The sequence below is a fragment of the Ambystoma mexicanum genome, chromosome 14, assembly GCF_040938575.1.
Source record: "Ambystoma mexicanum isolate Mex_15411 chromosome 14, UKY_AmexF1_1, whole genome shotgun sequence".
Classification (NCBI taxonomy): domain Eukaryota; kingdom Metazoa; phylum Chordata; class Amphibia; order Caudata; family Ambystomatidae; genus Ambystoma; species Ambystoma mexicanum.
In genome coordinates this window covers 205300466-205326718 of record NC_090940.1, presented here as the reverse complement: position 1 = coordinate 205326718, position 26253 = coordinate 205300466, and the positions used below count along the sequence as shown (strand labels likewise).

The window sequence follows — 26253 nt, the reverse complement described above, 5'->3', positions numbered from 1 at the left end:
ACAGGAAGACGCCCACGAAGGCAAAGGTGAGGAGGAAGGGAGGAAGGATTTGGGTAGTTTTGACAGCGTGCAACGCCAGGAAGTATCAATGGCTTCGCTTGAACAATATCAAGAGCTAGTAGGGGCTATACAAAGTTTGACTGCAGAAGTACAGACACTTAAGAACGAAAACCAGATCTTACGTCAGCAAGTTAATACTCGTGATGATCATAGGAGAGATCTGCCTCCTCTCCCTCTACCTTTTGGTAATTACGATGGAAATCCAGGATCCCTAAGGGAATTTCTAGACTCTTGCATGATCTATTTTGTCTTCCGCCCAAGAGCCTTTGACTCCGACAGAGCAAAAGTGGGATTTCTCGTTTCAAATCTAGCTGGGAATGCCTTAGCTTGGGCAACCCCTCTTATAACCCAGTCTGACCCTGCTATTAATGACTATGCAGCATTTACACAATTGTTCAAGACACGATTTGAACGACCTGAGGTTCAGTTCTCATCCTATGAACAAATAATAGATCTCAAACAGGGTAGTCTGGATGTGCAAACATACGTCTCGTCCTTTACGAGACTCGCCGTAAACTCTGATTGGCCTGATTCTGCCAAACAAACCTTGTTTCGCCGAGGTTTAAATGACGAGATCAAGGACGAAATAGCCAGGACCGGAAGACCACCTTCTTTTCAGGATCTAGTGACTCTGGCTCTCCAAATCGAATTCCGGATAGGCGAAAGGAGGCAAGAACGCAGAAGAAATCCAGCAACACGGATGCCTATATTCCATCCACCTTCCCAGGATAGACATGCAGGTTCCCCTCAGGGAGAGGAACCTATGCAAATAGGGACCACACGAGGTCCGTTAACCTCGGATGAAAGAAGGAGGAGAAGAGACCTAGGTCTCTGTATGTATTGCGGTTCTCAAAGACATCTCTTACGCAACTGTCCAGAAGTACCTCCTCGACGACAGGGAAACGCTCCCCCACGAACCTGAACAGGGGAAGGTCCGGGGAAAGAAGATCGACTCCCTGCGTAAATCACTTACCGGCGCCTTCCAATGACGATACTCGTCTGATGGTTTTTCCCGTTCAACTCACAAGCAGACATTCAGAACCATGGGAAGTAATTGCAATGTTGGATTGCGGTGCCGCTGGAAATTTTGTTGATATACAATGGGCAGAGAAGAACGGGCTACCCCTTCGCAAAAAATTACAGCCAGTACCCGTGGAAGGTGTAGATGGCCTTCCCTTATCCTCCGGACCCATCCAGTTTGAAACAGAGCCAGTCAGCATCAAGATATTTCAACACCAGGAGATGATGGTGTTTGACCTCATTCGTGCAGCTCATTTCCCCGTCATTCTGGGGATCCCTTGGTTACGCCGCCATAATCCTACCATCAACTGGACAGCCAATACCATTCATTTCAAGTCCTCTTTCTGTGCCGAGAGCTGTTTTCAAGGACTTATTTCTCCGCCTCGATTAGATTCTGCACAGTCCTTGTCAGCAGCCTCTATTCACCCGATTCCGTCTCATTACTTGGAGTTCAGGGAAGTGTTTCTAGATCATCAGCCACATCTCCTTCCTCCTCACAGAAATGGAGATTGTGCCATTGAGACTGTACCAGGAGCACAAATCCCTTTTGGGCGGATGTTTCCTCTATCTTTGCCGGAACGTCAGGCTCTCAAAGAATACTTAGACAGTAACCTTCATAATGGACTCATTCAGGAATCGAAATCCCCAGCTGGAGCTTCATTGTTTTTCATCTCCAAAAAAGGAACCTCCGAACTTAGACCGTGCATTGACTATCGTGGTCTTAACCACGTAACAATCAAAGACCGGTATCCGATGCCTCTTATTAAGGAGGTCTTACAGGCAGTACAAGGAGCCACCATTTTTACAAAGCTGGACCTGAGGGGAGCGTACCATTTACTCAGGATCCGGGCTGGTGACGAGTGGAAGACCGCTTTTCGGACACCCTTAGGTCATTTTGAGTATAAGGTAATGCCTTTTGGGTTAGTAAACGCTCCTGCCATTTTTCAGCGTTTTATTGACAAGTTATTTTCGGATCTTCTCTTCTCCACTGTAGTGGTATACTTGGATGACATATTGGTGTATTCGAACTCGCCCAAAGAACATCACCATCATGTAAGGGAGGTGCTTCAAAGACTCCTGCAGAACCAATTATTTGTGAAACCAGAGAAGTGTATTTTTGACTCCTCTTCAGTGTCCTATCTTGGCTTTATCTTGACTAAGGAAGGAATACGTATGGATCCCGGGAAGATAAAAGCCATCTTACAATGGCCTACACCCAAGAACGTCAAGGACATTCAGCGGTTCTTGGGGTTAGCCAACTTTTACAGGCAATTCATTTCGAGATTTTCCAACATGGTACTTCCTATCACAGCCCTACTGAAGAAGGGAGTGGCATTCAACTGGTCTCCCGGAGCTGATCAGGCATTCTTGTCATTGAAACAAGCCTTTACGTCTGCTCCCATATTAATACAACCGAACCAAGCACATCCTTTCATAATAGAGGCTGACGCTTCTGACGGAGCGATAGGTGCAGTACTGCTACAAAGGCATACAGACGACAAAGAACATCCAGTGGCTTATCTATCACGCACTCTTACCCCCAGTGAACGGAACTACTCAGTGATAGAACGGGAACTGTTGGCTATCAAATTAGCCTGTGAAGAGTGGCGGCACCTGTTACAAGGAGCTGTTCATCAATTTACTGTTCGTACAGACCACAGAAACCTGAAGATACTCCAACAAATGGAATGCAGAAATGCTAGGCATGCCAGATGGGCATATTTTTTCTCCCAATTCGATTTCACTATTTCTTACATCCCGGGAAAAGAAAACATTCTGGCTGATGCTTTATCCCGAAGCCAAGGTATGGAGGTTGAATCAACGAGGAGATCTGAAAGAATACTGTCGAACAAATCTTTTCGGATCATTGCCAATACCTTTCTCAATGCTACCAGAGACAGTCTCACCCACAATAAACCTTCCCAGGCATTAGGAGCGCAGTTACAAGAAAGATCTGGATTATACTTCAGAAAACAAGCTTTATATCTTCCCGACAAGGAACTGCAGACTCTTGTTTTGTCCTGGTGTCATGACACTCCATTGGCAGGGCACAAGGGCCAGAAAGCTACCCAGGATCTGGTTTCGCGATATTTCTGGTGGCCCAATTGCAATAGCGATGTCAAGACGTATGTCGCTACTTGCCCTATTTGCGCCATCAGTAAACACCAAACGTCTCGCCCGCTTGGTCTACTTCAACAAGAACCAATACCATCTCAACCGTGGACTCATATTTCGATCGATTTTGTGGTCGATCTTCCGTCCTCCCAAGGGAAGACTGCCATCATGGTTACGGTGGATTCTCTCAGCAAATTGGCTCATTTCACATCCTTAAAAGGAATACCTTCGGCTCCGGAAACAGCCAGAGTCTTTTTTAGAGACATTGTAAAACTTCATGGCCTTCCTCAGACAGTGGTGTCCGACAGGGGCTCCCAGTTTACCTCGCTTTTCTGGACCTCGTTATGTAAACAGTTGGGTATTCAGAGGGCCCTTTCATCCGGCTTTCACCCCCAGAGCAATGGACAGACTGAGCGATTGAATCAAACTATGGAACAGTACCTACGTTGTTTCTGTAGCCAGCGACAGGAAGATTGGAATCTCTATCTCCCATCTGCAGAATTTGCATACAATAATACCCGCCACACGGCCATCAGAATGAGTCCGTTTTTTTGTACATATGGATATCACCCTCGCCATATGTCGGTAGGACTACCTGAACCTTCAAGATTGCCCTCTATTGAATTTTTAGTTCAATCACTTAAGGAAACCCATCAGCTCGCCGGTAATACATTATCGGCTAGCCGCAAGGAGTACAAGAGATGGGCTGACACGAAAAGACTTCCTAATCCACCCTGGAGAGAAGGGTCCAAGGTATGGTTGGCTACAAAGTTTCTACCCCGGTGGGTTCACTCTGGGAAATTCGCGCCAAAATATATCGGACCCTACAAGATCAAGAAAAGGATCAACCCAGTGGCTTTCCAGTTAGAACTTCCCACTCAACTACGTCGAGTTCATCCGGTGTTCCATTCCTCATTGCTGAAGGAATACCGTCCAGATCCTTACCGAAGAAGAACCACCCGACTCACATATAACAAGCCCAGTGAACCTGAGGAGTATGAGGTCTCTTATCTAGTGGATTCCCGTTACTTCAAGGGAGAGCTCCAATACTTGGTCCATTGGAAGGGTTACTCTATTGAAGAACGCACTTGGGAACCCCACCATCATATACATGCTCCCATGCTAGTTCGGAAGTTTCATCGTCTCCACCCAGGGAAACCGGGAGGCCCCCCGGTGAGAAGGAGGCATACTGTCATGCTTCCCCAATGGAAATTGTGGCACTCATGGAGACGCCATTGAATGGGTCGTTACGTTCTTGCAACGTTCCGCAGTGCGCGGTCTAGTGCTTTTTCAAGATGGCCGCCCACTTCTTATACTGGAGACGGTGCTGGCGTTCTTCGCGTTGCACCTTCGGTTCTTTCTCCGTGCTGCCAACGCTAGTGTATTTTCATTCTGTGAGCTAACGCTCCGCGTTATTTGCTTCTGACTTTCTCTCCCGCGACCGTCCCTTCGGTTGCTGCTCTGTCTTTATTACTTTCAACTACCTTGTTCTTACCTGTTTTTCTCCTGTTCCGCTCTCCTTCGTCCGTACACCCCGTGTATCGGAACTTCCTCTTCAGCTCCAGCTTCCTCGCTTCTTACCTTCTTGCCTCCCCTGACTATTCCGTTGGTTATATCCCCCGGCTGCTACCTCGTTGTCGGCAAAGGAGTGCGTCTGATTCCTCGAGGCTTCTCGTCCGGAACCCAGGCACTACACAAAGAGGGAAGTAGGTCTCCTTCCAAATCCCGCAATCCAGCAATCCCGCAAACCAGCAAGCCGGCAATCCAGAAATCCAGCAATTCAGCACAGGGTTTTTGCCGGGAGGCTTTTTTCCCTGTTGGAGGACGGTCTCCCTGCGGAGCCTCGCTCTCTGGGGGATTCTCTCCCCAACAGCGTGGCTTCCAGTGGAGACCGACCTTATTTACACGAGAAAAAGAAAACTAAAGAGCCTAAGGAAACACGCAGGAGAAGAAGGGCTACTCTACAGGAAGACGCCCACGAAGGCAAAGGTGAGGAGGAAGGGAGGAAGGATTTGGGTAGTTTTGACAATATTAGAAAAGACCCACCCACTTGCCAACCTAACATTTGAATCCAGACTTCGATCAAGACTCACACACTCCTACATGACCATCATAGATTATGGAAATCCTCTGTTTTCAGAGTTCCTACATAATGTGGGAGAAGTCCAGGCAGTGGTCCTGACCAGACTGGACTACCTCAATGGGCTATATGTGTGGGAGCCCAAATCCACTCTCGTTAACCTTCCACTTGTCTAACAGTGCAGTGAAAATGACTCTCAGCCTAAAAAGGAGCCAAAATATTTCTTCTGAAAAGTCACCATTGGTTTCCCCTAGAACAGAGAATCAAATTAGAGCTCTTTTCCATCAGTCAATCAGCCGTAGGCCAAAGTAGGACCACTGGCCTCTGCCTGCATGTATATTTCCAAAGAATCCAGCACTTCTGAACTATCAAGGGAGCTGAACCAGAAGAGCCACCCCCTTCTCCAATGATAATGAAGGCCCAGCTCAGCATTTTCAGACATTTTCTTATGCGCCTGGGTGGTGCTTCACAGGGGCCACCCTTTTCTGCCGTTCTGTTGTACAGGGCTGCAGCTTCAGGGACAGCACTGAATGAGTTTCCCCACTCCAGCCCATGCCTAACACTCGCAGAAGAATCAGGGACGTAATTTCACCAAAATGCCAAGGTTAGCAGAAGTGACATCGGATGACCTTTGACCTCGGATGAAATCACAGGAAGAGATGTTATTTGACCCCCACCCTTCAGTTGCGTCTCATTTCAGCCAGATATAAGAACCAAGGCACAGAGGGAGGCGAGATTTGTCCACGATCAGACATTTGGGGAATGTAATTTTCCAGATTCAATGTGGAGGCTATATGTAAAACATACATAATGCAGTGCTTGTAATTGGGTAGCCGAAATCTCTAATGCAGGCAACAGCTACTGTATGAAACATCCATAGATCAATGGACACAAGAGTACTCGTTATCTGTGGCATTGATGTGTTAAACAAGCCAAAAAAGCACTGACCTGGGTAGGTGTGCGCTGTCTGTTTACTCAGAAGCAAAATGCTGCACGAGCAAGACTTGAAAATTAAATCATTGACCAGGATTTAGTATCAATAAAATTCCCTGGTTATAATTGCATCTATGAATCAGCTACCAGTACGATACAACAAACCTATTGTGAGTGTGTAAGCTCAGGCCATCTTTCTACTGGTGCATTTATCTTTAAGTTATGTGACAAGCAACCACATGTTGTCCCCCACAACCCAGAGCCGAACATAATACCTTAATGACATAGGCTTTGATACATGACTCTTCTTCAATCTTTTTAAACGGGGTGAAGTGTGGGGAGGGTGTGCTGCACTTCCATCAAGTGTGGTGCTCAATGCATCTACGATTTTCAGTGCTCTATGTGCGAAGTACGTTATTAATGACCCCCCAGGAACGGCCTGTGAATGAAGCTTCCACAAAGCCCTTTCCAAGAAGGAGTTTGAATGGGGAGGAGTGGGTCACTCCATGGCTCTCTCACTTCTGAGATCTGTGTCCCGCACTTATTTTCTTAAACAGTGTTGCATGAGAGCAGGGTCCTGGTCGAGTTTGCGGCCCCTCTCAACCATTCACATCCCACTTGAATGCGTTCAAGGTGAGCAGAGCCCAATCAGCGGCATAGCACAAAATGTGCGTATCGTAGCTCCCACGCTCCTCTAAGCACAGGGCACGCCACACCCCAGGCCGGCCCAGACCACCATGTGTGTGCAATGTCCATGAACATTATGCCACTGCAGGGGCATGCACTACTCCAAGTGTAAGAAGTAAATGTTTTTTAATCAAAGCTTCAATGTTTTACCTAGTGTAAATAGAAGGGGTGGTGCCTGGTCCCAAACATACCAGCCACCAGTGGTGGTTGGTGAGTTGTTTTATTGAAAAGTAAATATTTGTTACAAGTATGTGATTGCGACGGAGATAGTGAGGGGGCCAGAACTAACGAAAATGGGTTTAGGAGGTTTGCGGCTGTTCTTCCCCCACCCATGAGAAAATGCTTTGAATAATGGGTTAAAATGGTGCATTACACAGCACACTTTCTGTGAAAATCTGGGTAAAATGGCAGACAGTTTGCAATCGGTTTTGTACAGTGTAGGGTAACTCATGAAAACAGTACAATGCTGGTTGTGCCCATACTTTTCCACTGCTGGGTCCACCAACATATGCTAGTATTCACCTTTGAGATGGGTTTGTTTTGGTATTATTACTGGCACTAGGCACAAAGCTGGCTCTGCCAATATATGCCAGTACTCGGTTATATGTCTTTATACCAAGGTATTATATAGAAATCACTTATATATCGAAACATATACCTTGAAAACCTGAATATTGAATTTTTTTTTGTTTTCATTTATTTTTAATTTGGGGGGGTCACAGCCTAAACATCCATTTCTGACCCCTAAAAACCCACCCCAATCGTTCCAAGAAAAATTAACCCTTTACCCCACCATAAATATATTCGATATAAGGGTTTTCAAGGTAAATATCTAGATATATAAGTGATTCGGTATATAATTCTTTTGATATAAAGACTGTATACCGCCAGTACACCTATGTAAGACACTACTCCTGTTGGTTTGCCCGTTAAAAGTGACATGTCACAATAAGAAAACATGTCCAAACTTGTTCCAATGTAAGCCAGTCTAGATCAATGAGAACACTTATCATCCTTGCTTTATCATAGATTCTCAGTTAATAAAAAGTCATCCTACAATAAGAAGCATACAGGCTGCTACACTAAAATGACAGTCTAACAAAGTAATACTACTTATCAAGCCTCCCCCCCAGAACATTTACACACAGAAACACTCACATTCCTACTACTCACCCACCATTCACTCACCCATAAAACTCTCACATCCACTTGCGCTGCTTCTTTACACAGGAACACACCCAGAACATTCAAACACACACTTTCACATTCCAACTCATTCACCCACCACCACTCACTGACCCTCACACATTCTCTTGCGTCTACTCACACTGTATTCGCCACACAGAAACGTACCCATCGAGAACATTGAAACTCACTATCACATTCATACTCATTCAACCACCAGACACTCACTCTTACACCTTCTCTTACATCCACTCTCACTACATTCTCCACACAGGCACCCACCCACACACCCAGAAAATTGAAACACACACACTATCACATTTCTTCTCATTCACCCACCCTTCACTGACACATAGCACATACATACATCTAACAGGCACTTCACACAAGCAAAATACACATCACACTTCGGTCCTTCACTCCAGGCCACCCTGTGCTCCTCTGTGCTGCTCAAAAACAATACTCAAGAAGCTCGGAGAGCTTCCTGGTTCCTGTAAGTGAGCCTCAAGAAAGCCAGAGGAGAAGGGGTTGGAGCTGAACGTGCCATGTGACAGGTGCCACATGTCAGTGTCAGCTCCAACCCCTACTGATCGCTTCCTTCTCGCGCTTCAAGCCTTCACCCTGATGAGTGAGGAGTGGGCTGGGGCCCTCCACACCTGGTGTGACTGCCTCCCCCCCCCCACACTGCTGGGGCTGCAGGGGCCCACGCTACTCCAATGGCCAGGAGTTTCTGTGGAGTTTCTGTTTAAAAAAAACCAATACATTCTTTTTTTTTAATACAGCAGCAGCAAAGAAGACTGCAGGGGTAGCAAGGGAGACCCCATGGGCCGCAGCTGCAACCCCCAAATTACGTCCCGGAGAAGACTTGCCATGTGGGGTGTCAGCAAATGATTGGAGGATTCCCCAGGCAGAGATTAAGGCAGATTTAATTACACCTATTATTGAAGGTGACTATCAACATAGGGAACAGATATATATGAGGTCAGGCATAAGATGAGCCAAGAATTGGTGAAAGGAACTAGGACTAATGATGTGAGCAGCCAAATATCCTGCTTGAAGAAAGGGTTGGGAATGCATGCCGGAATGCAGTGGTTCATGCCACAACGGTTTCTGTGGAATCTCATGGATCCTCTAATCATTTTGAAATGCATGTCAATGGCGTACCTCATGTGTGACGTATCTCCAGATAGAGAAGTACCCACCTAGGATTTTCCTTTGCCACCCCTGGTATGACACTCTCTTTTCATATGATAGGAGAGAATATGCCCCTACCAGATGACTTTAGGAGTGTCCTAAACAATCTTGGTATAAGAGCCATTACTTCGGACATACACATTGTGTAATAGGTGCAGAAATAATATTACAAAAATTCTTCATTGTTTAAATGTGCCTGAAATGAAGTCCACCGTCTGGGGCTCCTAATAGGGCAGCACCATTCGAAATCAAGTGAAAAGTACTATATGAAAACATGGGCAATAAATAACACACAGTGCCCAATAGGTCAATTCACGAGCAATCCACATGGTACATAGTCTAAAATGTATATTCCGTTCCCTTTTCAACAGTATCTGCCAACTATCCACCAGCCCAAAGTTTCCCAAACGAATCTGGTCAGCACAGCACAGTACTCCCTACCATTTCTCAATCTCTGCCTTATGTCCGTGCTATCTAGAGGATGATTATAACGAATTTGAAGAATGCAAATAAAAGCTGGTAATGCCCCTTTTACACCTTGTGCATCCCCAGGGACAAATGGGTAGTGTAAGGAAGGCCTTCAAGCAAATTAAGACAGACACAAGTGATCACAGTTCAAGGGTGTTTATTAAACTGTATAATGGGTGAGATAAACGCCTCATCTAAACCTAAATCTAAGATGGGAGCAAGCTACGACCATCAAATAATAATATTACCATCCTGGTGGAATCTAGTCAAAATAAAACGGGCCTATATTAAGAAAACGTATTGCCAACCCTTACTGCCATGCTACAAAATAGTGTAGGATACTATTCCCAAGAAAAGAAAGAAGTGTTCACAAAATGATAAGTCAGCATGTTATGGCCGGGGTTTCCCCTTCCCCATGTTTTTTAGCACAGGACAAGGCGGGACTCTTGAGTGCAGCACACTCCTAGGCTTCTCTGGGACAAGCTTACATTTCCTTTTCCCTATATCAGGGCCTTCTGTGCCCAAGTCTTTTCTCATGCAAAGTCTCTTGCTTCAAATGGACCGATATGCCAAAACAACAAAACAAAATGTTCCTTCTGTTAATCTTCACGTCGGGTGATTACCCTTCACCCAATGCAGTTCACTTTAGCTTCTTCATAGAGCGGGATTCACTTCCCTATGCTTTTCTCTTGATGTCCCTCCGTCGGGTTCACTCGCACCATTTTAATCATCTCTTCATTTGTAATATTCAAAATTCTTAATGACTTTTTAAGCAGGGTTCACTACCACCATTTTAATCATATCTTCATCCGGGCTCAGACCTCCCAGCATTTGCCAATTTTAAACAGAGACTTGCGAAGGGCGATCACGTCTCACTTGGTTAAGCCTGCAGCAAATGCGGCTTTGCAAAATTACAGTTTGCACAGCATTCCCCTCAGCCGGGCCCAAACGCATGTTTCACAAGTCCCCCAGTCGAGTTCACAATTTCACAATTGTCAAAAGCTTCTCCACGCATCAATGACTTTCGATTGTACGAGAGATTTGGCTTGACCCTCATACCGGCCTTCCCTATGGCCTTGTGGTATTTGAAGTGTTAATACTGTTTTCATTTCCACATTCTCTTTGTTCAGGAGAGGGGTACCAGCTACAGACCTACGAATGAGCGCCCACGTGGCGCCGTACCACTCGATCACTGGTTACAGGTTAATTCACAACAAAATATCTCTGTCTATTAATCTTCTTAGTGTTGCCACTGCAACCTTCAGTGTAACACAGTCCGGTCTGCTAGCAGGTTCTTCTGACTCACCAGCTGTGCTGAAGTCGTTTGCGTTTCTCTTGCCGCTGAAGTCAAGAACGTTACCATGCTGGCAACCACGTCTCCCTGCCCTAGCTATCATTGCGGGAGGGTTCCACGTACCGCTGATATCCGTCACACCATTCGCCAGCTGCGATTCCCGGTCTTATGTTTTCTTTATCGGAGGCTTTGCGGGTGTGGGTTGAAAAGGGCAAGGGCAACTCCCTTCTTGATGTCCTTTCAGGTCTTGCTGCCTTTCTCCTCCGTTTGAACTGGCGTCCTGGAATAGCTGCATCCTTGTGCTTTCGGCCTTGCTCAGAGTGTGCTCTTGTGCTCCACCTTTTATCCTGATGGGAAAGGGCGGTCAGATTTGTGTGCAGTTCTCAATTGCCTGACTCTGCCTGACCCTTGTGTTGGGACATGTCAGGTAAATGTCTCAGGTCTTAGTCCGTTGTAGCTCACATTGTGTGAAAGTGTTTGTGTTGGAAAAGGGGAGGGTGGGGGTAGAGTTTCTAAATATCCTACTTGGCAGGATGGGGAAAAGGTGTCATAAGGAAGGGGATACCTTGTCTCACCCTTAGTTGTCCCACTTCCACTCCCCAAGGACCCCTTATCCAGGTGATCCTCCCTCGTTGGTTCACCCCCAGGAACTGGATCCAATAGGGATGGCCATGTTCTGGCCGCCTGGATAACAGATCACATGGGACTAGTGAGTGAGACACCTTCATGTTTCTCACAGTAGACCGTGTCCGCATTAGAAATGTCTGCATTATCGTACAATTTGTGACTCCCCTGTGTCTTTCTTGTCACAATGGTGGAGGGAAAAAAGGGCTTGAGGGTGGAGGCAAAATTAAAGGGAATTTATGGGCAGCATTGGAACCCATAATCATGCAGTATCTACTGCATGCCATATCTAGCCCATAATGTGGTAGATGGTGTCACAGATGGCACAGAATCACTTCAAGAGACGGTTCAAGGGTTAGAATTGATTTTCAATGGGTCTTATGACTGTCCTTCTCTCTGTCATCTTGAAAAGCACCTCCTCCCTACCCTACGCATCCCTGGCCCTAGGTGAGATGGCAAATGTTGACTGTTACTGCCTATACTAGGTGGGAGGACCGTAAGCCAAGATGCCTTATGTGACAAGGCACCCTCAGGGACTTCCTGAGACTGTCCCTGCTCTATCCAGTGATTAGTGTTCTACAGAGATTGTGAACTGGCCTTAGAGATACCCTGCTCGATTTGCCCTTAAATCGATCAAGCTCACGCTGCTCTCCTCTTCCTTCCCCTCGCTGTACTACATACGACACTCCTCCACCAACGCTACCCAGCTCTTATCAGGCGTCCCTCTACTCTCCTTTGGTTGTCTCTCACCTTCTAATCTTGCCTCCATCCTTGCCTCTATGCTTTGATGTTACTCCACCCTCCTCCGCACTACTACCTATTTTCCACACTATTACCTCCAACTACTGCTACTTGCTTCTCCACACTACTTCCTTCTCCACATGGATACCTCCCTCCCTCCAACTACATCACTCCCTCGTCCACATTACTACTCACATCTCCACAACACTTCTCTCTTTACTCTTCAACTACTACTCATTCAGTTTCATAACCTTAACACCAACTCCCTACACTGACTCACCTAACCACACTCACCACACTATCACACACTCTCACATTGTAGTACTACTTCCACTCTTTAGCCAATGCCCCACCATCTCTAGAAATCGCTTTCACCTCTTAAACTCCCCTGAATAATCCACAATTCTTCCTGCTCCAGCATATATTCCTCTTTCTTGGCTAGGATTGGATCTCTTTCCCTGTCCAGTCTGGCCCCGACTTCCCCAACCGGGGCATGCATATATTGTGGAAAGTCAGAAGTAGTGGGCTAAGGACGCACCCACTCTCCCTGCACGGGCTCGCCGCTTACAAAATATGGTGGCCCCGGAAGGCCAATGTTCTTGTTTGTGCTCTGCAAAACTGTTCTGTGTGGTCTCTCTGTAAGTCTATTAGGGGCTGGTGGATCTTCTCCCAATTGGTCTCAGGTGGTCTAGGGGGCCTCTGTGTGGTCTTGTGGGCTTGCCTTCTTGATCTGCAAGATCTGTAGTGCTATCGTGTATGGAAGTAGCTTCTCTCTCTCTTCTCTGCGAGGCACCGCTGCCTCTGGTGTAAGTATGCAGCAGCACATCTGCTTCCCTTCCCACCAACGGCTTGCTTTCTCTCTCTGTGGCCGATCATTGCAGCAGTCAGGCGATGATTCTGCTTTCTCTTTTGTAGGATAGTTTCTCTGAACTTCTGATTGTGGTGTTGGAGCCCTGAAATTAAGAGAAATACACTGGCAAGTATCTTCAGCGGCAAGGCTGACAAGAACAATGGTCTTCACACAAACATGCTGGCACAAGGTGGTGGCAGAAGTGGGATCCGCCTAACTGCTTCCATCCTCTACAGGGCTAGGACTGGCCCTGGATGTCTCCAGATTACTGGCCATGTCACAACGGTAAAACAGGTGTTCATTGAAATACTGCCTACTTTTACTGATCCTCCAAATCCCATGATGACCCGTTTAGATGGCGCAAATTACAGCATAGATGTAGTCAGAAAAACTACTGCGGCAGGTGAGCCTTTTCCACGCTTGCTCTTACAGGTGTGAGTTGCGTTGATGCAGAGAGACCCCTCAAAGAGTATTAAAGGAATACCTGTTTCTCACTTAAGCTCAACACCTGCAGGCACTTTCCTGTGCTCATTCGTTTACTCATTTATTAAGCTGATTTCTCTGACTTTCAATATTTTTGATATTTGTTTAGGAGACACAGCTGTTTCGCTTAAACGTATATATCCCCAAAATAAGAGGTAAGTGAACGTTTTTGTCAAATTATAGAACATCTCACAACAGGCAAGAGATTTAAAAAAGCGCAATTATACCTCTAAAGTATACTGTACGTCCCCTCGACATCCTGTGGCCTTATAGAGAAGTGCTGCGAAACCTCTGGCTCTCCAGGATGAATTATGGGAGTCCTAGATCAAAACATCTGGAGAGCCACAGGTTACAGAGCCTTGTGATAAAAAGCCCTTGACCTTTGTCTTCTCCACTCTACACTGACACTGACCACTGCTCTGACCTGCACTATTCCACATAATGTATGGGACGTGGCACTGTGGCCCACATGAGTGTGTTGTTGAAGACCATCAAGGTTTGCAGCGGGGGCACTTTGCAATGGATATGAAATCTAATTTGTAGATAGATTGACACATGTCAAGCTCCTCTGCACATATTCAACATATTGGCAAAGAACATAGTTATTGCTCAGGGATTCAGAACAGGGCTGCCATAAAGGAACAACAAAGTGGCAATGGCCGGAGACTTACTTTTACACTGCTGTCCTTGCTTCACGAGACCCCAGAGCAGAGAGCCACAGTGATCACAGAACGTCGGCACTTTGTAATTGTGGACCCTGAACTTGTGCGGAAGGTTGATACCAAATCTTTGATCGCAGACCTGCGTGAAAACAATACAGCGACATTTAGAGAGCAATGCATACAACCTTAAAAACATGTGTTACAAAAATGGCCAATACATAGAGGGTTGACTTTTTCAAATCATGCAGCGTATACAGGTTACCGCAGTTCCAGTTGCGCAAATGGGGAGATTGGGGAGAGTCGGGGTGGTGGACCCTTCACTTACAGCCACGTTATGAATTTGGCTGCGGCACCTTTGATAATACCGCCAAACTCAGCTACTATCGCTGGATGGAGTAATGCAAATATGCCAGTTAATTTAGAGTCCTTTGGAATTTCGACATATTTCCCCAACACATGGACTCCATTGGGCACATACAGTGGTACTGTATGCAGTAATACCACCTGTGAAAGTGGTGGAGATAACGCCACTTCCTGCCAGGGTGATTATAGCACATATGGTTTGCAAAACTAATAATACTGTGGGTTGGTAAAACATGTGGTATTATTAAAACCTGCCTGTCTTGCCGGTACACAACAACTCATAAGGATGCCCTTCATTGGCAGAATTTGCTGCCGTGGCATTCGTTTTTAGAGTGATCGCCAACGAGCCAGAGGGGATGAGGCGATTCGAACTCAGTGCATCTAAAATGATTGGGTAGCATCACTTGATATATCAAAAGCTATCAAGAACTTGCTGTAGCGAATTTGAGATCATTCTCCTTGACATTTACAGATGCTAAATATAACCAATGACGGCTCTTGGTCATGCCATTTTGATTTAAATACAACACACGTTTGGTCTCTAAATTATAACAGAGCATACCAAATGTAATTGTGTCGGCACAGTTAGCCTGGCTGCATCTGCCACCTTTTGGTATGGGATAGATCATGCTAAAATGAGCCTTCTCCTGTGTCTTTGTTTATTTTGTTAGTAGTAGGGACAGCTTTGGACAGAGGACAGATCTTCCTGTTGGGCTCACCAGTGACTGACGAGCACCCTAGCTAGTTTGTGTTAGGTAGGGAAACCCCGTAGTTTAGGGATAGTTGGGAGTTTACATAATTTCATTTTGTTCAATAAAAGCTCTTAAATAGAATATATAAGTCTCTGTCCTTCTTCTGAGCCGCCACAGTGGGCAATAGTTCTTCAGTGTAACTATACTTGTGAGTCGCCTGATTGGCAGCTGGAGACAGAAGAGCAGACTGTGCATGAAGTGAAGTGCAAGTGGTATCACAAACTGCTACTCTTTGTGTAAGCCGGCTCGCTAGCCTTGCTTCTTGCTATAAGGTCATGGACAAGTGCTTTCTTGCCACGGCTCAAACAACCGGCCATCTTCCTGAGCACCCTCACTTTATCTGAACCTCTCATATGACACCCAAGCTATGGCCCTTTTACACATAAGGCAGGAGATAGGTAAGTAGCCCTCAGGAATCCAACCTAAATCACTTGGAGGAATTGCACCATTCAGTGGATGACGCCATCACAGCTTCCAATCCCCGGATGGGTGACACATTGTTCATTCGTTCCTCATTTTCCACTCACTGCAGACTCACTGAACTCAGCTCATTCCTCCTATCAATCAGAGGAAATCCTGAACACTTGAAATATTGAGCTCCATCCTATTAAAGCTATCATAAAAGCACTGCTAAGGTTTTGTGAGAATAGCAACCATACAGCAGATATCGCAATCCACAATCCATAGGCTCTGAAATGTATACTCTGAAATGCAAGCTCAGCTGTTTGGATGAGGATTAATATTTCATTTGAGTAACAGAAACATGCATGAGAACAAAGTGTCCATGCTGTTCGATGTCCTACATTAAGGATATCAGAAGGAGTGTTGCCACTTCGAGATTTTCTCTTTCATCTGGAAGTTATTGGTCGCCCTGGGCCTTTTAGCTTTTCTCCATCCTGGTTACAAATGGATGAGGGACAGTAACCACACTCGACACACGTACAAAGCTCCACAAGGGTTGCAGGGGTGTCCCCCGCATGTCACATGTAATAATGTCCCCGCAAAAAAGGGCAATTTTTTGGCGACTTTTTTTGCCAGGCGACATTTTTGCAGGGACATAATTATATGGAACCTTGGGGATTAATCTTGCACTTTGCCCTGTAGCTTGTCTGATGTATGCGTCTTAGTTTAAATAGTGCTACACGTATCACAACTTGCCTAGCGCTCACCCCATTCTCGCTAGCAGAGAATCAAAGTCCTTTTTCTCTGTTGTCTGAGCACTGTGCATTACTTAATCGTCTTCTCAGTATTGCATTCATATTCCTGCTCAGGTTGTTTTAAAGTTTCTGCACCACAGTAACAAACATTAACTTGTTCTTCATGTTCTCTTTGAAGTGAAGTTGTTTGTGGTGGGTTGTGGGTGAGTAATTTAGGGAGTTCCTCTGCGAAACGGGAGTCCTTGTCCCCAAGGGCGGAATCTCTCCCAGTGAGATCCCGCTTTCTTCTATCCCTAGAGGGTGTATCGGGTAGTGAGCTCAACTCCCTAGCCTCACAGCTTCCCCCTGGGGAGAAGTGACTGCATCCTGCGATTCATCACACAACTAAAAGTATAGGAAACCAGACAGCAGACCGATGACTGCCCTCAAAAGGACAGTCACTGTATTCAGACCCTTGGCCTAAGACTCTCTTCTAATCATTCAATTAGTAAATACAACATTGAAGGAAAGCCACACCGCATGAGCAATTAGGAAAAAGGAGTAAACGCATGGGGAGGAGGAGGAACCCAAAGGCCCTGGCCAATCATGTGACCCAGGGCTGAGCAGTAAACAATCCAACCAATCCTATGAACTACTGGAACACTTAAGACGGCTACTAAAATAATGCAGGAGGAGACAGACAATGTGGGAGATAGGAAAGTGATTCGGAGAGGTGGTGAGGTAGGAGTAAAAACAAGGAGAGGAGGGGAGTAGTTTGCCGAGTGTGTCAACCCAATCCCTGCCTAGGCTTAGGCAGGAAGGAAGGAAAGCAACTTAAGAGAGTATTTGGATGGCGTGCAACGGGTGTTGCTCCGGTCCTGGCAAGTACCAGAGAATCCAGAGATCCTGGCAAGGACCAGAGAAGCCTGAAAGCAAGATTTGCTTGGAAGTCTACTGGAGGCTATGACCTACAGCCTTGAACCAAGAGAACGAGAAAGAAAAAGGAGCCCTCACAGTACCTTTCACAGGCTTAGGCCATATGGGAGAACCATATCTGGTTGGTGAGAATAATTTCAGTCTGAAAAGCACACAAGCAGGGGAAGAGAAATTCCCACTGGTAAATGCTGTTATCACTTATGGCGAGGGGGAAAATAACATGTTCTTGCCTGGTAGTATTGTGCTGAGTCTCCAATTCAGGAGCACCACCTATGACCCTTCAGCTGACGGGCATCCTGCGAATCACCAAGAAAGTGTGTTGGGGAAGTATAAACACCATGTGACTTTGAATGACCTTGACATAGCTAGCAGGGGGCCAAAGCCAAGACACCATGCTCGAGAACTATAAACACCATGTGACTGAGTGACCCGCAGATGGCCAGTAGGGGGCTATGTACCTAAAAAGCCAAGCATGCATGATGGGAAGTTAGTTATACACACCCTTGCGCAGTGATTGAGATAGCCAGCAGAGCGCTGCATCTCTTGAAAGCCTAGAAAGTTTGCTAAGGAAATATAAGCATCTGAGCACTGAGTGACATGTCTCGCATTTGTGTTCATCTTAGCCATCCTGTGTTAAGAAATAGACTTTTTGAGCGACATTTTTGGGTGTAATGTGCCCTGTTCTTCCCATACCATGATAGTAATAGCCAACAACTTTTCTGGAACAATTTGTGCATTATTTTTCCTTGGCATGATATGATATGATGGTTTATTTATATAGCGCCTATACACAATGTGTTTCAAAGCGCTTCAAGGCAAGGGAGGGAACAAGGGAAAATACAACCACATTCTTACAGGCCATGAACAGTAAGGATGTGAAATTAATATTCGTACTCGGCCTGATGACATTTCAGACAGTGCAAGAGCTAAGACATTGATAAGGAAGGGCGGGAGGGGGAGAGTGGGAAGGAAATGGAAACAGACAGGCGACTACCGTACTAGGCCTGACTACATTTCTGGTAGAGCCGAAGAAAAACAAAAGGTGAGGGAGAGGGGTGTAGAAAAAGAGGGGAGGAACAAAACAAGTGACTATCATACTAGGCCTGACGACATTTCAGATAGTGCTGGAGGGATGGTGGGGAGGAAAAAACAGTAATGGGAGGGTGGAGGAAACAGACGAGGTTGCTATCATATTAGGTCCAGGGACAATTCTGATAGAGTAAGTGCATAGAAGAAAGTAAGGGGAGGAGATAGGAAAAGTGAGAAGGGAAAGGAGGAGAGAAAAGAGAGTAAGCAGTCAAAAAGAGTGGAGAAGCAAGAGTGGAGAGTGAATACAATTGCAGAAGTCAGTAGTAACACATAATGTTACAAGCCAGGATACAAGATGGAGATGGGAACAGCAAGATTCAGGGCCACCATGAGTACAAGATGCAAAGTGGCGGAGAGAAATTTGAAAGGAGAAGTGTTAAAGGGCGGTTCTAACCTAATCTCACAGGTGGTCTAGTAGTGACCAAGGGAGAACCGAAAGCAATGCAACTTTGAGCGTAGGATGGAAAAAGGAACACAAAATGCAGTGAAATTAGGGTGCAGGATGTAAAATACACAGCTAAATTCGGTTTTCAAGAAAAAGGAACACATGTAGTGAGATTAGGGTGCAAAAATACACACAGCTAAATTCGGTTTCCAAGGAAAAGGCACAAATGCAGTGAAATTAGGGTGCAGGATGTAAAATTTGCACAGCTAAATTCGGTTTTGTGCAATAGGCAAGCAGAAGGAGAAGTGAAGGTGATGAGGATAGGAGGAGTGAGATGGGCACAGATATAGATCAGGATGCTAGTGAAAGAGGCAAAATTTAATGGTTCAGCCACCACTCACTGGGGGATCAGTTTGTAGGGGTGCTGAGGCCCAAGTTCATGGGAGAACAGGATGTCACAGCAAGCTGCAGCTCGCGTCGCATCTAGATAGAAATGTGACTGTTAGCATGTGCCACACTCGTATGGAATTCTGAACTTTAGCTTGCGTCGCATCTAGATAGAAATGTGATTGTTAGCATGTGCCACACTCAGGATTCTGAACTTTAGCTTGCGTCACATCTAGATAGAAATGTGACTGCTAGCATGTGCCACACTCGTATGGAATTCTGAACTTTAGCTTGCGTCGCATCTAGATAGAAATTTGATTGTTAGCATGTGCTACACTCAGGATGCTGAACTTTAGCTTGCGTCGCATCTAGATAGAAATGTGATTGTTAGCATGTGCCACATTCAGGATTCTGAACTTTAGCTTGCGTCGCATCTAGATAGAAATGTGACTGCTAGCATGTGCCACACTCGTATGGAATTCTGAACTTTAGCTTGCGTCGCATCTAGATAGAAATTTGATTGTTAGCATGTGCCACACTCAGGATGCTGAACTTTAGCTTGCGTCGCATCTAGATAGAAATGTGATTGTTAGCATGTGCCACACTTAGAATTCTGAACTTTAACTTGCGTCGCATCTAGATAGAAATGTGATAGTTGGCATGTGCCACGCTCAGGATTGTGAACTTTAGCTTGCGTCGCATCTAGATAGAAATGTGATTCTTAACATGCCCCGCACTTAGAATTCTGAACTTTAGCGTGTGTCGCATCTAGATGGAGGTGTGACTGTTAGCATGTGCCTCACTCAGAATTCTTAACTTTAGCTTGCGTCGCATCTAGATAGAAGTGTGAATGTCAGCATGTACTGCACCTAGATGGAATCCCATAATTGCAATGGACAGCAATGACAACTAACCAACCAACTAACAATTCCATCCCTCTGCATACACCTCTCAAACTCTAACCAAACACAACCACAAGCCTAAAACGCAGCAATCCGCACAAACTTCGCAACAACAAAACAAACCGCACATAGACTTGCACAACAGAACACGACGACTACGGACCGTAAAACACCCCAAGCCCAGCCTACGGACCCACCGGGCTGAGGCTGCCAACAGCACATCACTGCTCTCTTGCACTTTTCCAGCTTACTCCCATTAACCCAACCCCTCTCCTCCCCTTTTTCAGAGCCGCCAGAGCACCAGGGGACCACTTCGGTGGCGACAGTGCGCGGTACAAATGTCCTTTAACATTAACATTAACATAGTTTGTGGAGGGGGGAAAGAAGGTGGGGGCCTTCCCGGCCTACAGGGATTGTCTATGGCCCAGTAAGCTGCTGTGTGCAGCTACCGCCTGGACAAATGCTGACGGGCAGGTCTTTGATGCATCAGAAGTACACCCAAACCACACATCTGCAATATGTATGTACTCCTGCTTTGCACATATGGCTGATAGGTTCTGCGCTTGGGTTGGGGTTATGGATGTTCTCCTAGTTTTAAAGTATATAAGATGGTTACAAGTGAAGCATAATTTATGTGGAATCTTGTACGTTTTGAAGATAGGTGCATCTATGGTTATGAAAGTGTATGGTAAAGTATTCTGACATGCCACACCTGGCTGTGTATGATTTAAATGTGTTGTCATGAATTTCATGGATTTGTCTTTTTGTCCCCTACCCGTGAGAAAATGGGATGGCACAGCATGGCATGCAAAGGGATTGTATGTAACACATATAGGTATCCCAATGTGCTTATAAATGAAGTGCAGAGAAAGCTGCCCCCTTAGTCTAGATGCCACCCCATATAAACAAGTGTGCAAGAATATTAGGCATGACATTGATTGGCACAGTTTGTGTCATGATAGTTTACATTTATTAACTTATAAACTCTACTTTCTTATCCACCCTTCTGTCTAAATCAACATTGATAAAGCTGACAATTCTGTAAATATAGTTTAATAAAAAGGGGACTAGAATGGATACCGGGAACCTCACAGAAAATATGGGCTTCCCAAGATAAGGCAGTAGCAACCACACGACTCAGCGATATACTCTGGAGAAGGAAGCAACACGGACACCCGAACCTCAGTATAAGCAAGGTAATTAAATCGACCATACAAGTGTGGGATAAATCAGCGCAGGCCGAGACGCTAACAAAACACCCGGGCCCCTTTATGCCATTGTTCAATAACCCAGAGTTCCCACAGGGCATGGAAAAGGGGTAATTTAAAAAATGGGAAGAGGTGGGATGCCACAAAATAGGAGACATGCTCCAAACCCAAGATATTAGGACATATGAGGAATGAGTGGTTCTTTTATGGGCCTAATCTCCGAACACAGATACAGATACGAGCAGCTGCACCACTGGCTACAGACGCCAAAGGTAAATCAGGCAGCGACAAGTGAGCTTACACCATTCAAGGTCTATCTAACATTATACTCGGGCACAAATAAAATCTTATCATCCACATAAAAATTCCTCAACACCCAACCAGAAGTGATCACACGGCACTACATAAAGAGGTGGGAAAAACTCTCAGGGGTACGTACTCGAGGGAACATTGGGAACGCCTATGGAGAGTGATTCCCAAACTCACAAGAGCAATTCAGACAAGGGAAATGTGGATTAAGATCATGATACAATGGCATTACACCCCGGAAAGGCTGAACAAGATGTACAGAACAATCACAAAATGTATGCTGGAGGGGATGCAGAGGCACATCTGATGGGACTGTCCTGTCATCCAACAATTCTGGGGGGAAATAAAGGTACAAATGCAAAAGATGTTCACGGAAGCGGCTGGACTGGGAGAAGAGGTATGGATGTGAGGGCTATGGGACCCTCAGGAAAAAACTCTGACCAGGGCACAGAAGAGGAACTTTATGGGGCTCTCAATAGTGGCGTAGTTGGCCATAGACCAAAAATGGAAGCAGAGCTCCCCCCCGACAATACACAAATGGTTGTAAGGAGTTTGGACATATATCACAATGGAGAGGATCACGTACAACATCCAGGGCAATCACGATAGATTCCGCATTGACTGGGGCATGGTCCTGAATTACTTACAAGGTGACTACATGGCACAATGGTACCCCATAGAATGAAATACTTGAACTATTTAAGTAAGAGAAAAAAGGACGAATGCCAGTCCCACAGTGGAGATAACTATGGTGTTCCTTCTGTGGGGCACGGGGGAGGGGATGGGGAGGTATATTTTCTTATTTGATACGATTGTGACTGGATTAAAATCGCAATAAAAATATGTTAAAAAAAATAAAATAAAAAGGGGACAAAATCATGCTGGTACCACTGGCATTTCACTTTCTGAAAGAACATCCTGATGAGAAGTGCCTAACTCTGACAGCCCTGATGGGTATAAAAAGAAGCAGGCGGCCCAACAGCAGTGTTTGGAATTGCCATCCGCAAGGGTGTAGGAGCCCTGGCATTTTTTATTTGCATTAAATAATCAAATGATGCATGTAATTTCATCTCTAAAAGGGAAATCTGCTGATCAGATTCGCTTTTCATAAGCTCCATGCCTAAAGCATAGTGTGTACTTGTGCCCTGCTGCATCAGTATCCTGATTTGCAGCACCTGCTCCACCAGTGTCACAGAGCAGGTTCAGAGGGCACTGATGCCCTCTTAAGAGCTGCAGTGACAGCCAAGTCTCTGCTGTGCAGAAGCTGCCTTTAAAATGTGTACCCCGGTTCCAAAAACTGCATAACTCTGGGGACCCTGCCATGGTGGCACGGTAAACTGTAAATATAAGTAATACCCGAGTTAGGGTATGGTGGCCAGCATCTCTCAGAGTTATCCCAGCCACATTCACTGATATCACACAAGAGTCAGTCCTGTGGGACCAGTTCAGCTGTGGAAGGGTTATATGTATTCACTCCAGACAAGACTTCCCCTGCCCATCAGCAAGACTTTAGCCTTGGGTGATTGCCTTGCTCTGTTCCTTCGTAAGGACAGGTAGCACACCCTTCCCCAGAGACGGACATTAAAGAGGAAGCAACGCCTGGGAGCATGAATCAAAGGGCACACCCATTCACAGTGGGGTATCCCTCACAACAGGGGGCTGCATTTCTAAAGGCCTTTGATTCTATTGAGAAGGGAAGGGGTGGGGTTAGTGTAGCTAGAGGGAGATCGGTCCAAGGTTGCAAAACTTCTCCCAACTTGTTTCCCTCTGCCTCGCTTTCCTGTCCCCTCCGCTTCCTTTAGCACAAAGCACTTTGGATGCGATGTCAGAGGAGCAAGGTCCACTCCCTTCAAGAGCAGGGATTGGACCCCTAAAGCAGGCTAGCTTTAGTCCAATCACATGTGGGCTTTTGTCCTTAAAGGAAGGGGTCCCACACCACTTCTTTGAATCATCCTTTGGACTCCAGACCTAAAAGAAGATTTCATTGGACTGTGCTGGGAGAGCAGTGCTTTACTGAGTCCACCAATTGTGAGGTGATGGCAGCTGTTCCAAGGCCCTTGAGACAGACCCTAGAATGGCACTCACAGCACTTGGAAGCCAGAACAACCAAGATTCCCATTTTCAAAGTCAACCAACTTCCAGCCGTGACTCGAGCGTGTTCGACACTGAGTGAACTATCAAGACCCTTCAACTTCGGCATTCATTGTTCTTCGAACCACCGATTTGCCTGTTAAACTACTTTCACCGTTGCACCACGCCAGCCGAAGGGTATTGTTGCCTCGGCTTGAACCAACAAAGTACTGCTGCCTTGCATTACTCGAGCCTCTATCCCAAGCACCATCATCATCATTGCTGTGCCTGTAAGCTGATTGGCCCAACCATAGCCAAACAGTGACCTCCAGCCCTCTGTATAGAATCTACTCGCCCGCACATCCTGATACCTGCTTACCGCTGTTGAACTTTCACTACTGACTGAACCTGGTGACCACCTGAGCCACACAGCTCAAGTAGATGAGTCGACACCACAGCCATCTTCCGTTGGACACCGACTCAACCCCAGCTTGTCGATGGCTCAAGATGCCTGACCACCAAGACCTTTGCAAAGGAATTATTGACTAGTATCTGCCCCCCCAGGTCCATATTTGCACCGTAGAGACTGGCTCGGTCATTTGAATCCTTTGTAACCTCGAGAACATATCATTTCATTGGGGTCTTTTTTTGCCTTTTCTCCACCTGTCTCATTACTGATAGTGCTGAATCTTTTCTATCTTTGCATATTCAGTGTTCTTTCCACAATGTTTCTAGTTATTGTACAATATGTGTTTGATTAAAGTATATATTGTTTATAGAACCTTGATTGGACAAGCTTTACTTGGACTGTTACACTTCGCTGTTTGTGTTGCTATTGGACCACATTTACACTGCCCTTGAGAATATAGCCGTGGAGCGGAAGGCGATGTAGGTATATAGAGAAGGTGAAAGAGGTACATCTCTTGATTGCACCTGTTTCACCTTTATGATTGTGTCGGCTCTTGGTTTGTAGAAGTGTTAGAAGTGTGAGGGCTGAGTGGGTGTTTTAGCCTGTACTCATCCTTGTAATCCTACAGGGCAGAAGTCAATTTGTCACAAGTAGGCTCTATCAATTGAAACAGACTCATTTTTAGAACTGGGAAACACATCATGGGGTTGAATGAAGTTGAGTGGTGGCTCACTCTTATCAACACTGTGATAAAAGGGGCATTGTTCCTCCCTCTATATAAATAAATAAAATAAATATTGATTCATCTCCTGCTTGGATGGTGACTCTGGATAATATATGTCGAATACTCACTGGAGTGTGCCTAAACTAACCTGTGTGTCCAAGACTGTCCACAAATGGGACAGATTGCATACAGCATATAGATCGGTTAAGGGAATTGGACCCCATTAACATACAGATTTGGCTTTCATCCATACACAGGATAAGCCTGAACTTATAGAAAGAAGTGTGTCACCTGCAGTTCATTCAGTTACTGATATGGTCATTTTGGCCACCTACACCTTAAGTGACCCACATGTTTTCACTCTCTTCCAGGGTGCCTGCTATGGTGCTATCATTCATCAAAATGGAAACAAAGACTAGGACGACACACAGGCAATGAATGTAGATGCTGAATGAATACTGAATGCAATTGATAGCAGTAGATGCTATGTTCTTTTAATGTTTTCTGCCCGGTACCCTAAGCAGCTGGTCCCCCCTCCACACACACACTTGCCCAGGTAGGAGTTTGTTACCTATGACTGGCAGGAGCTAAGGTGGGACAAGGGGCATCAGCTAATTTCTTCTTTTTGCCTGACAGGGGCCAATAGGATATGAAGCTCATATCCCAGAATGGGAACAATCCAGCCCAGAGTGATAACAGGTGTTGATCTAGTTGGGGTAAGTGTTGTGGCATAAGTGGGACATTCACCTTATGTAGCAAGCTGCAACAGAAGTGGTAGAAATACAGCTTTGTTATATTTCTCATGTAGGTCGACTCTCATTAGCAGACATGGGGGGTAACAAGGGAGATGACTGATTGTACACCAGAAGTTGCCGGTACCCCATTTTCCCAGTATAGTTGTTTTCTAAATAATGTATCCACAAATTAGATATTATTATTGATACTGTGATCTCTCTCATATACGTCATTTACAGGCTACCCCCAGTAATCATAAGTTCCCTGAAGGTCAACATTTTCCATGGACTGGAACATGTTGGGAAGCCTCCAACAGAAGGTAAAACATGCCTCTTGGGGGATGAGTCACACGATGTACATCACTATATTTATGTTGTCCCATTTTCATAAGGTTATAGATACAAAATTGTCAAATACATCAATATGGCCTTAGACACAAGATCGGGTGAAGA

At 45.6% G+C, this 26253-nt stretch overlaps 1 protein-coding gene across 1 annotated transcript in view; it reads right to left on the bottom strand.

The window, feature by feature from the left end:
* The window catches only part of PRKCH (protein kinase C eta), an 895425-nt gene that overhangs the window by 402396 nt on the left and 466776 nt on the right, over window positions 1–26253 (bottom strand). Inside the window, exon 6 of the mRNA XM_069638927.1 lies at window positions 14406–14535. Within this exon, the coding sequence (XP_069495028.1) occupies window positions 14406–14535 (130 nt within the window). The remainder of the gene's footprint in view (window positions 1–14405; window positions 14536–26253) is intronic.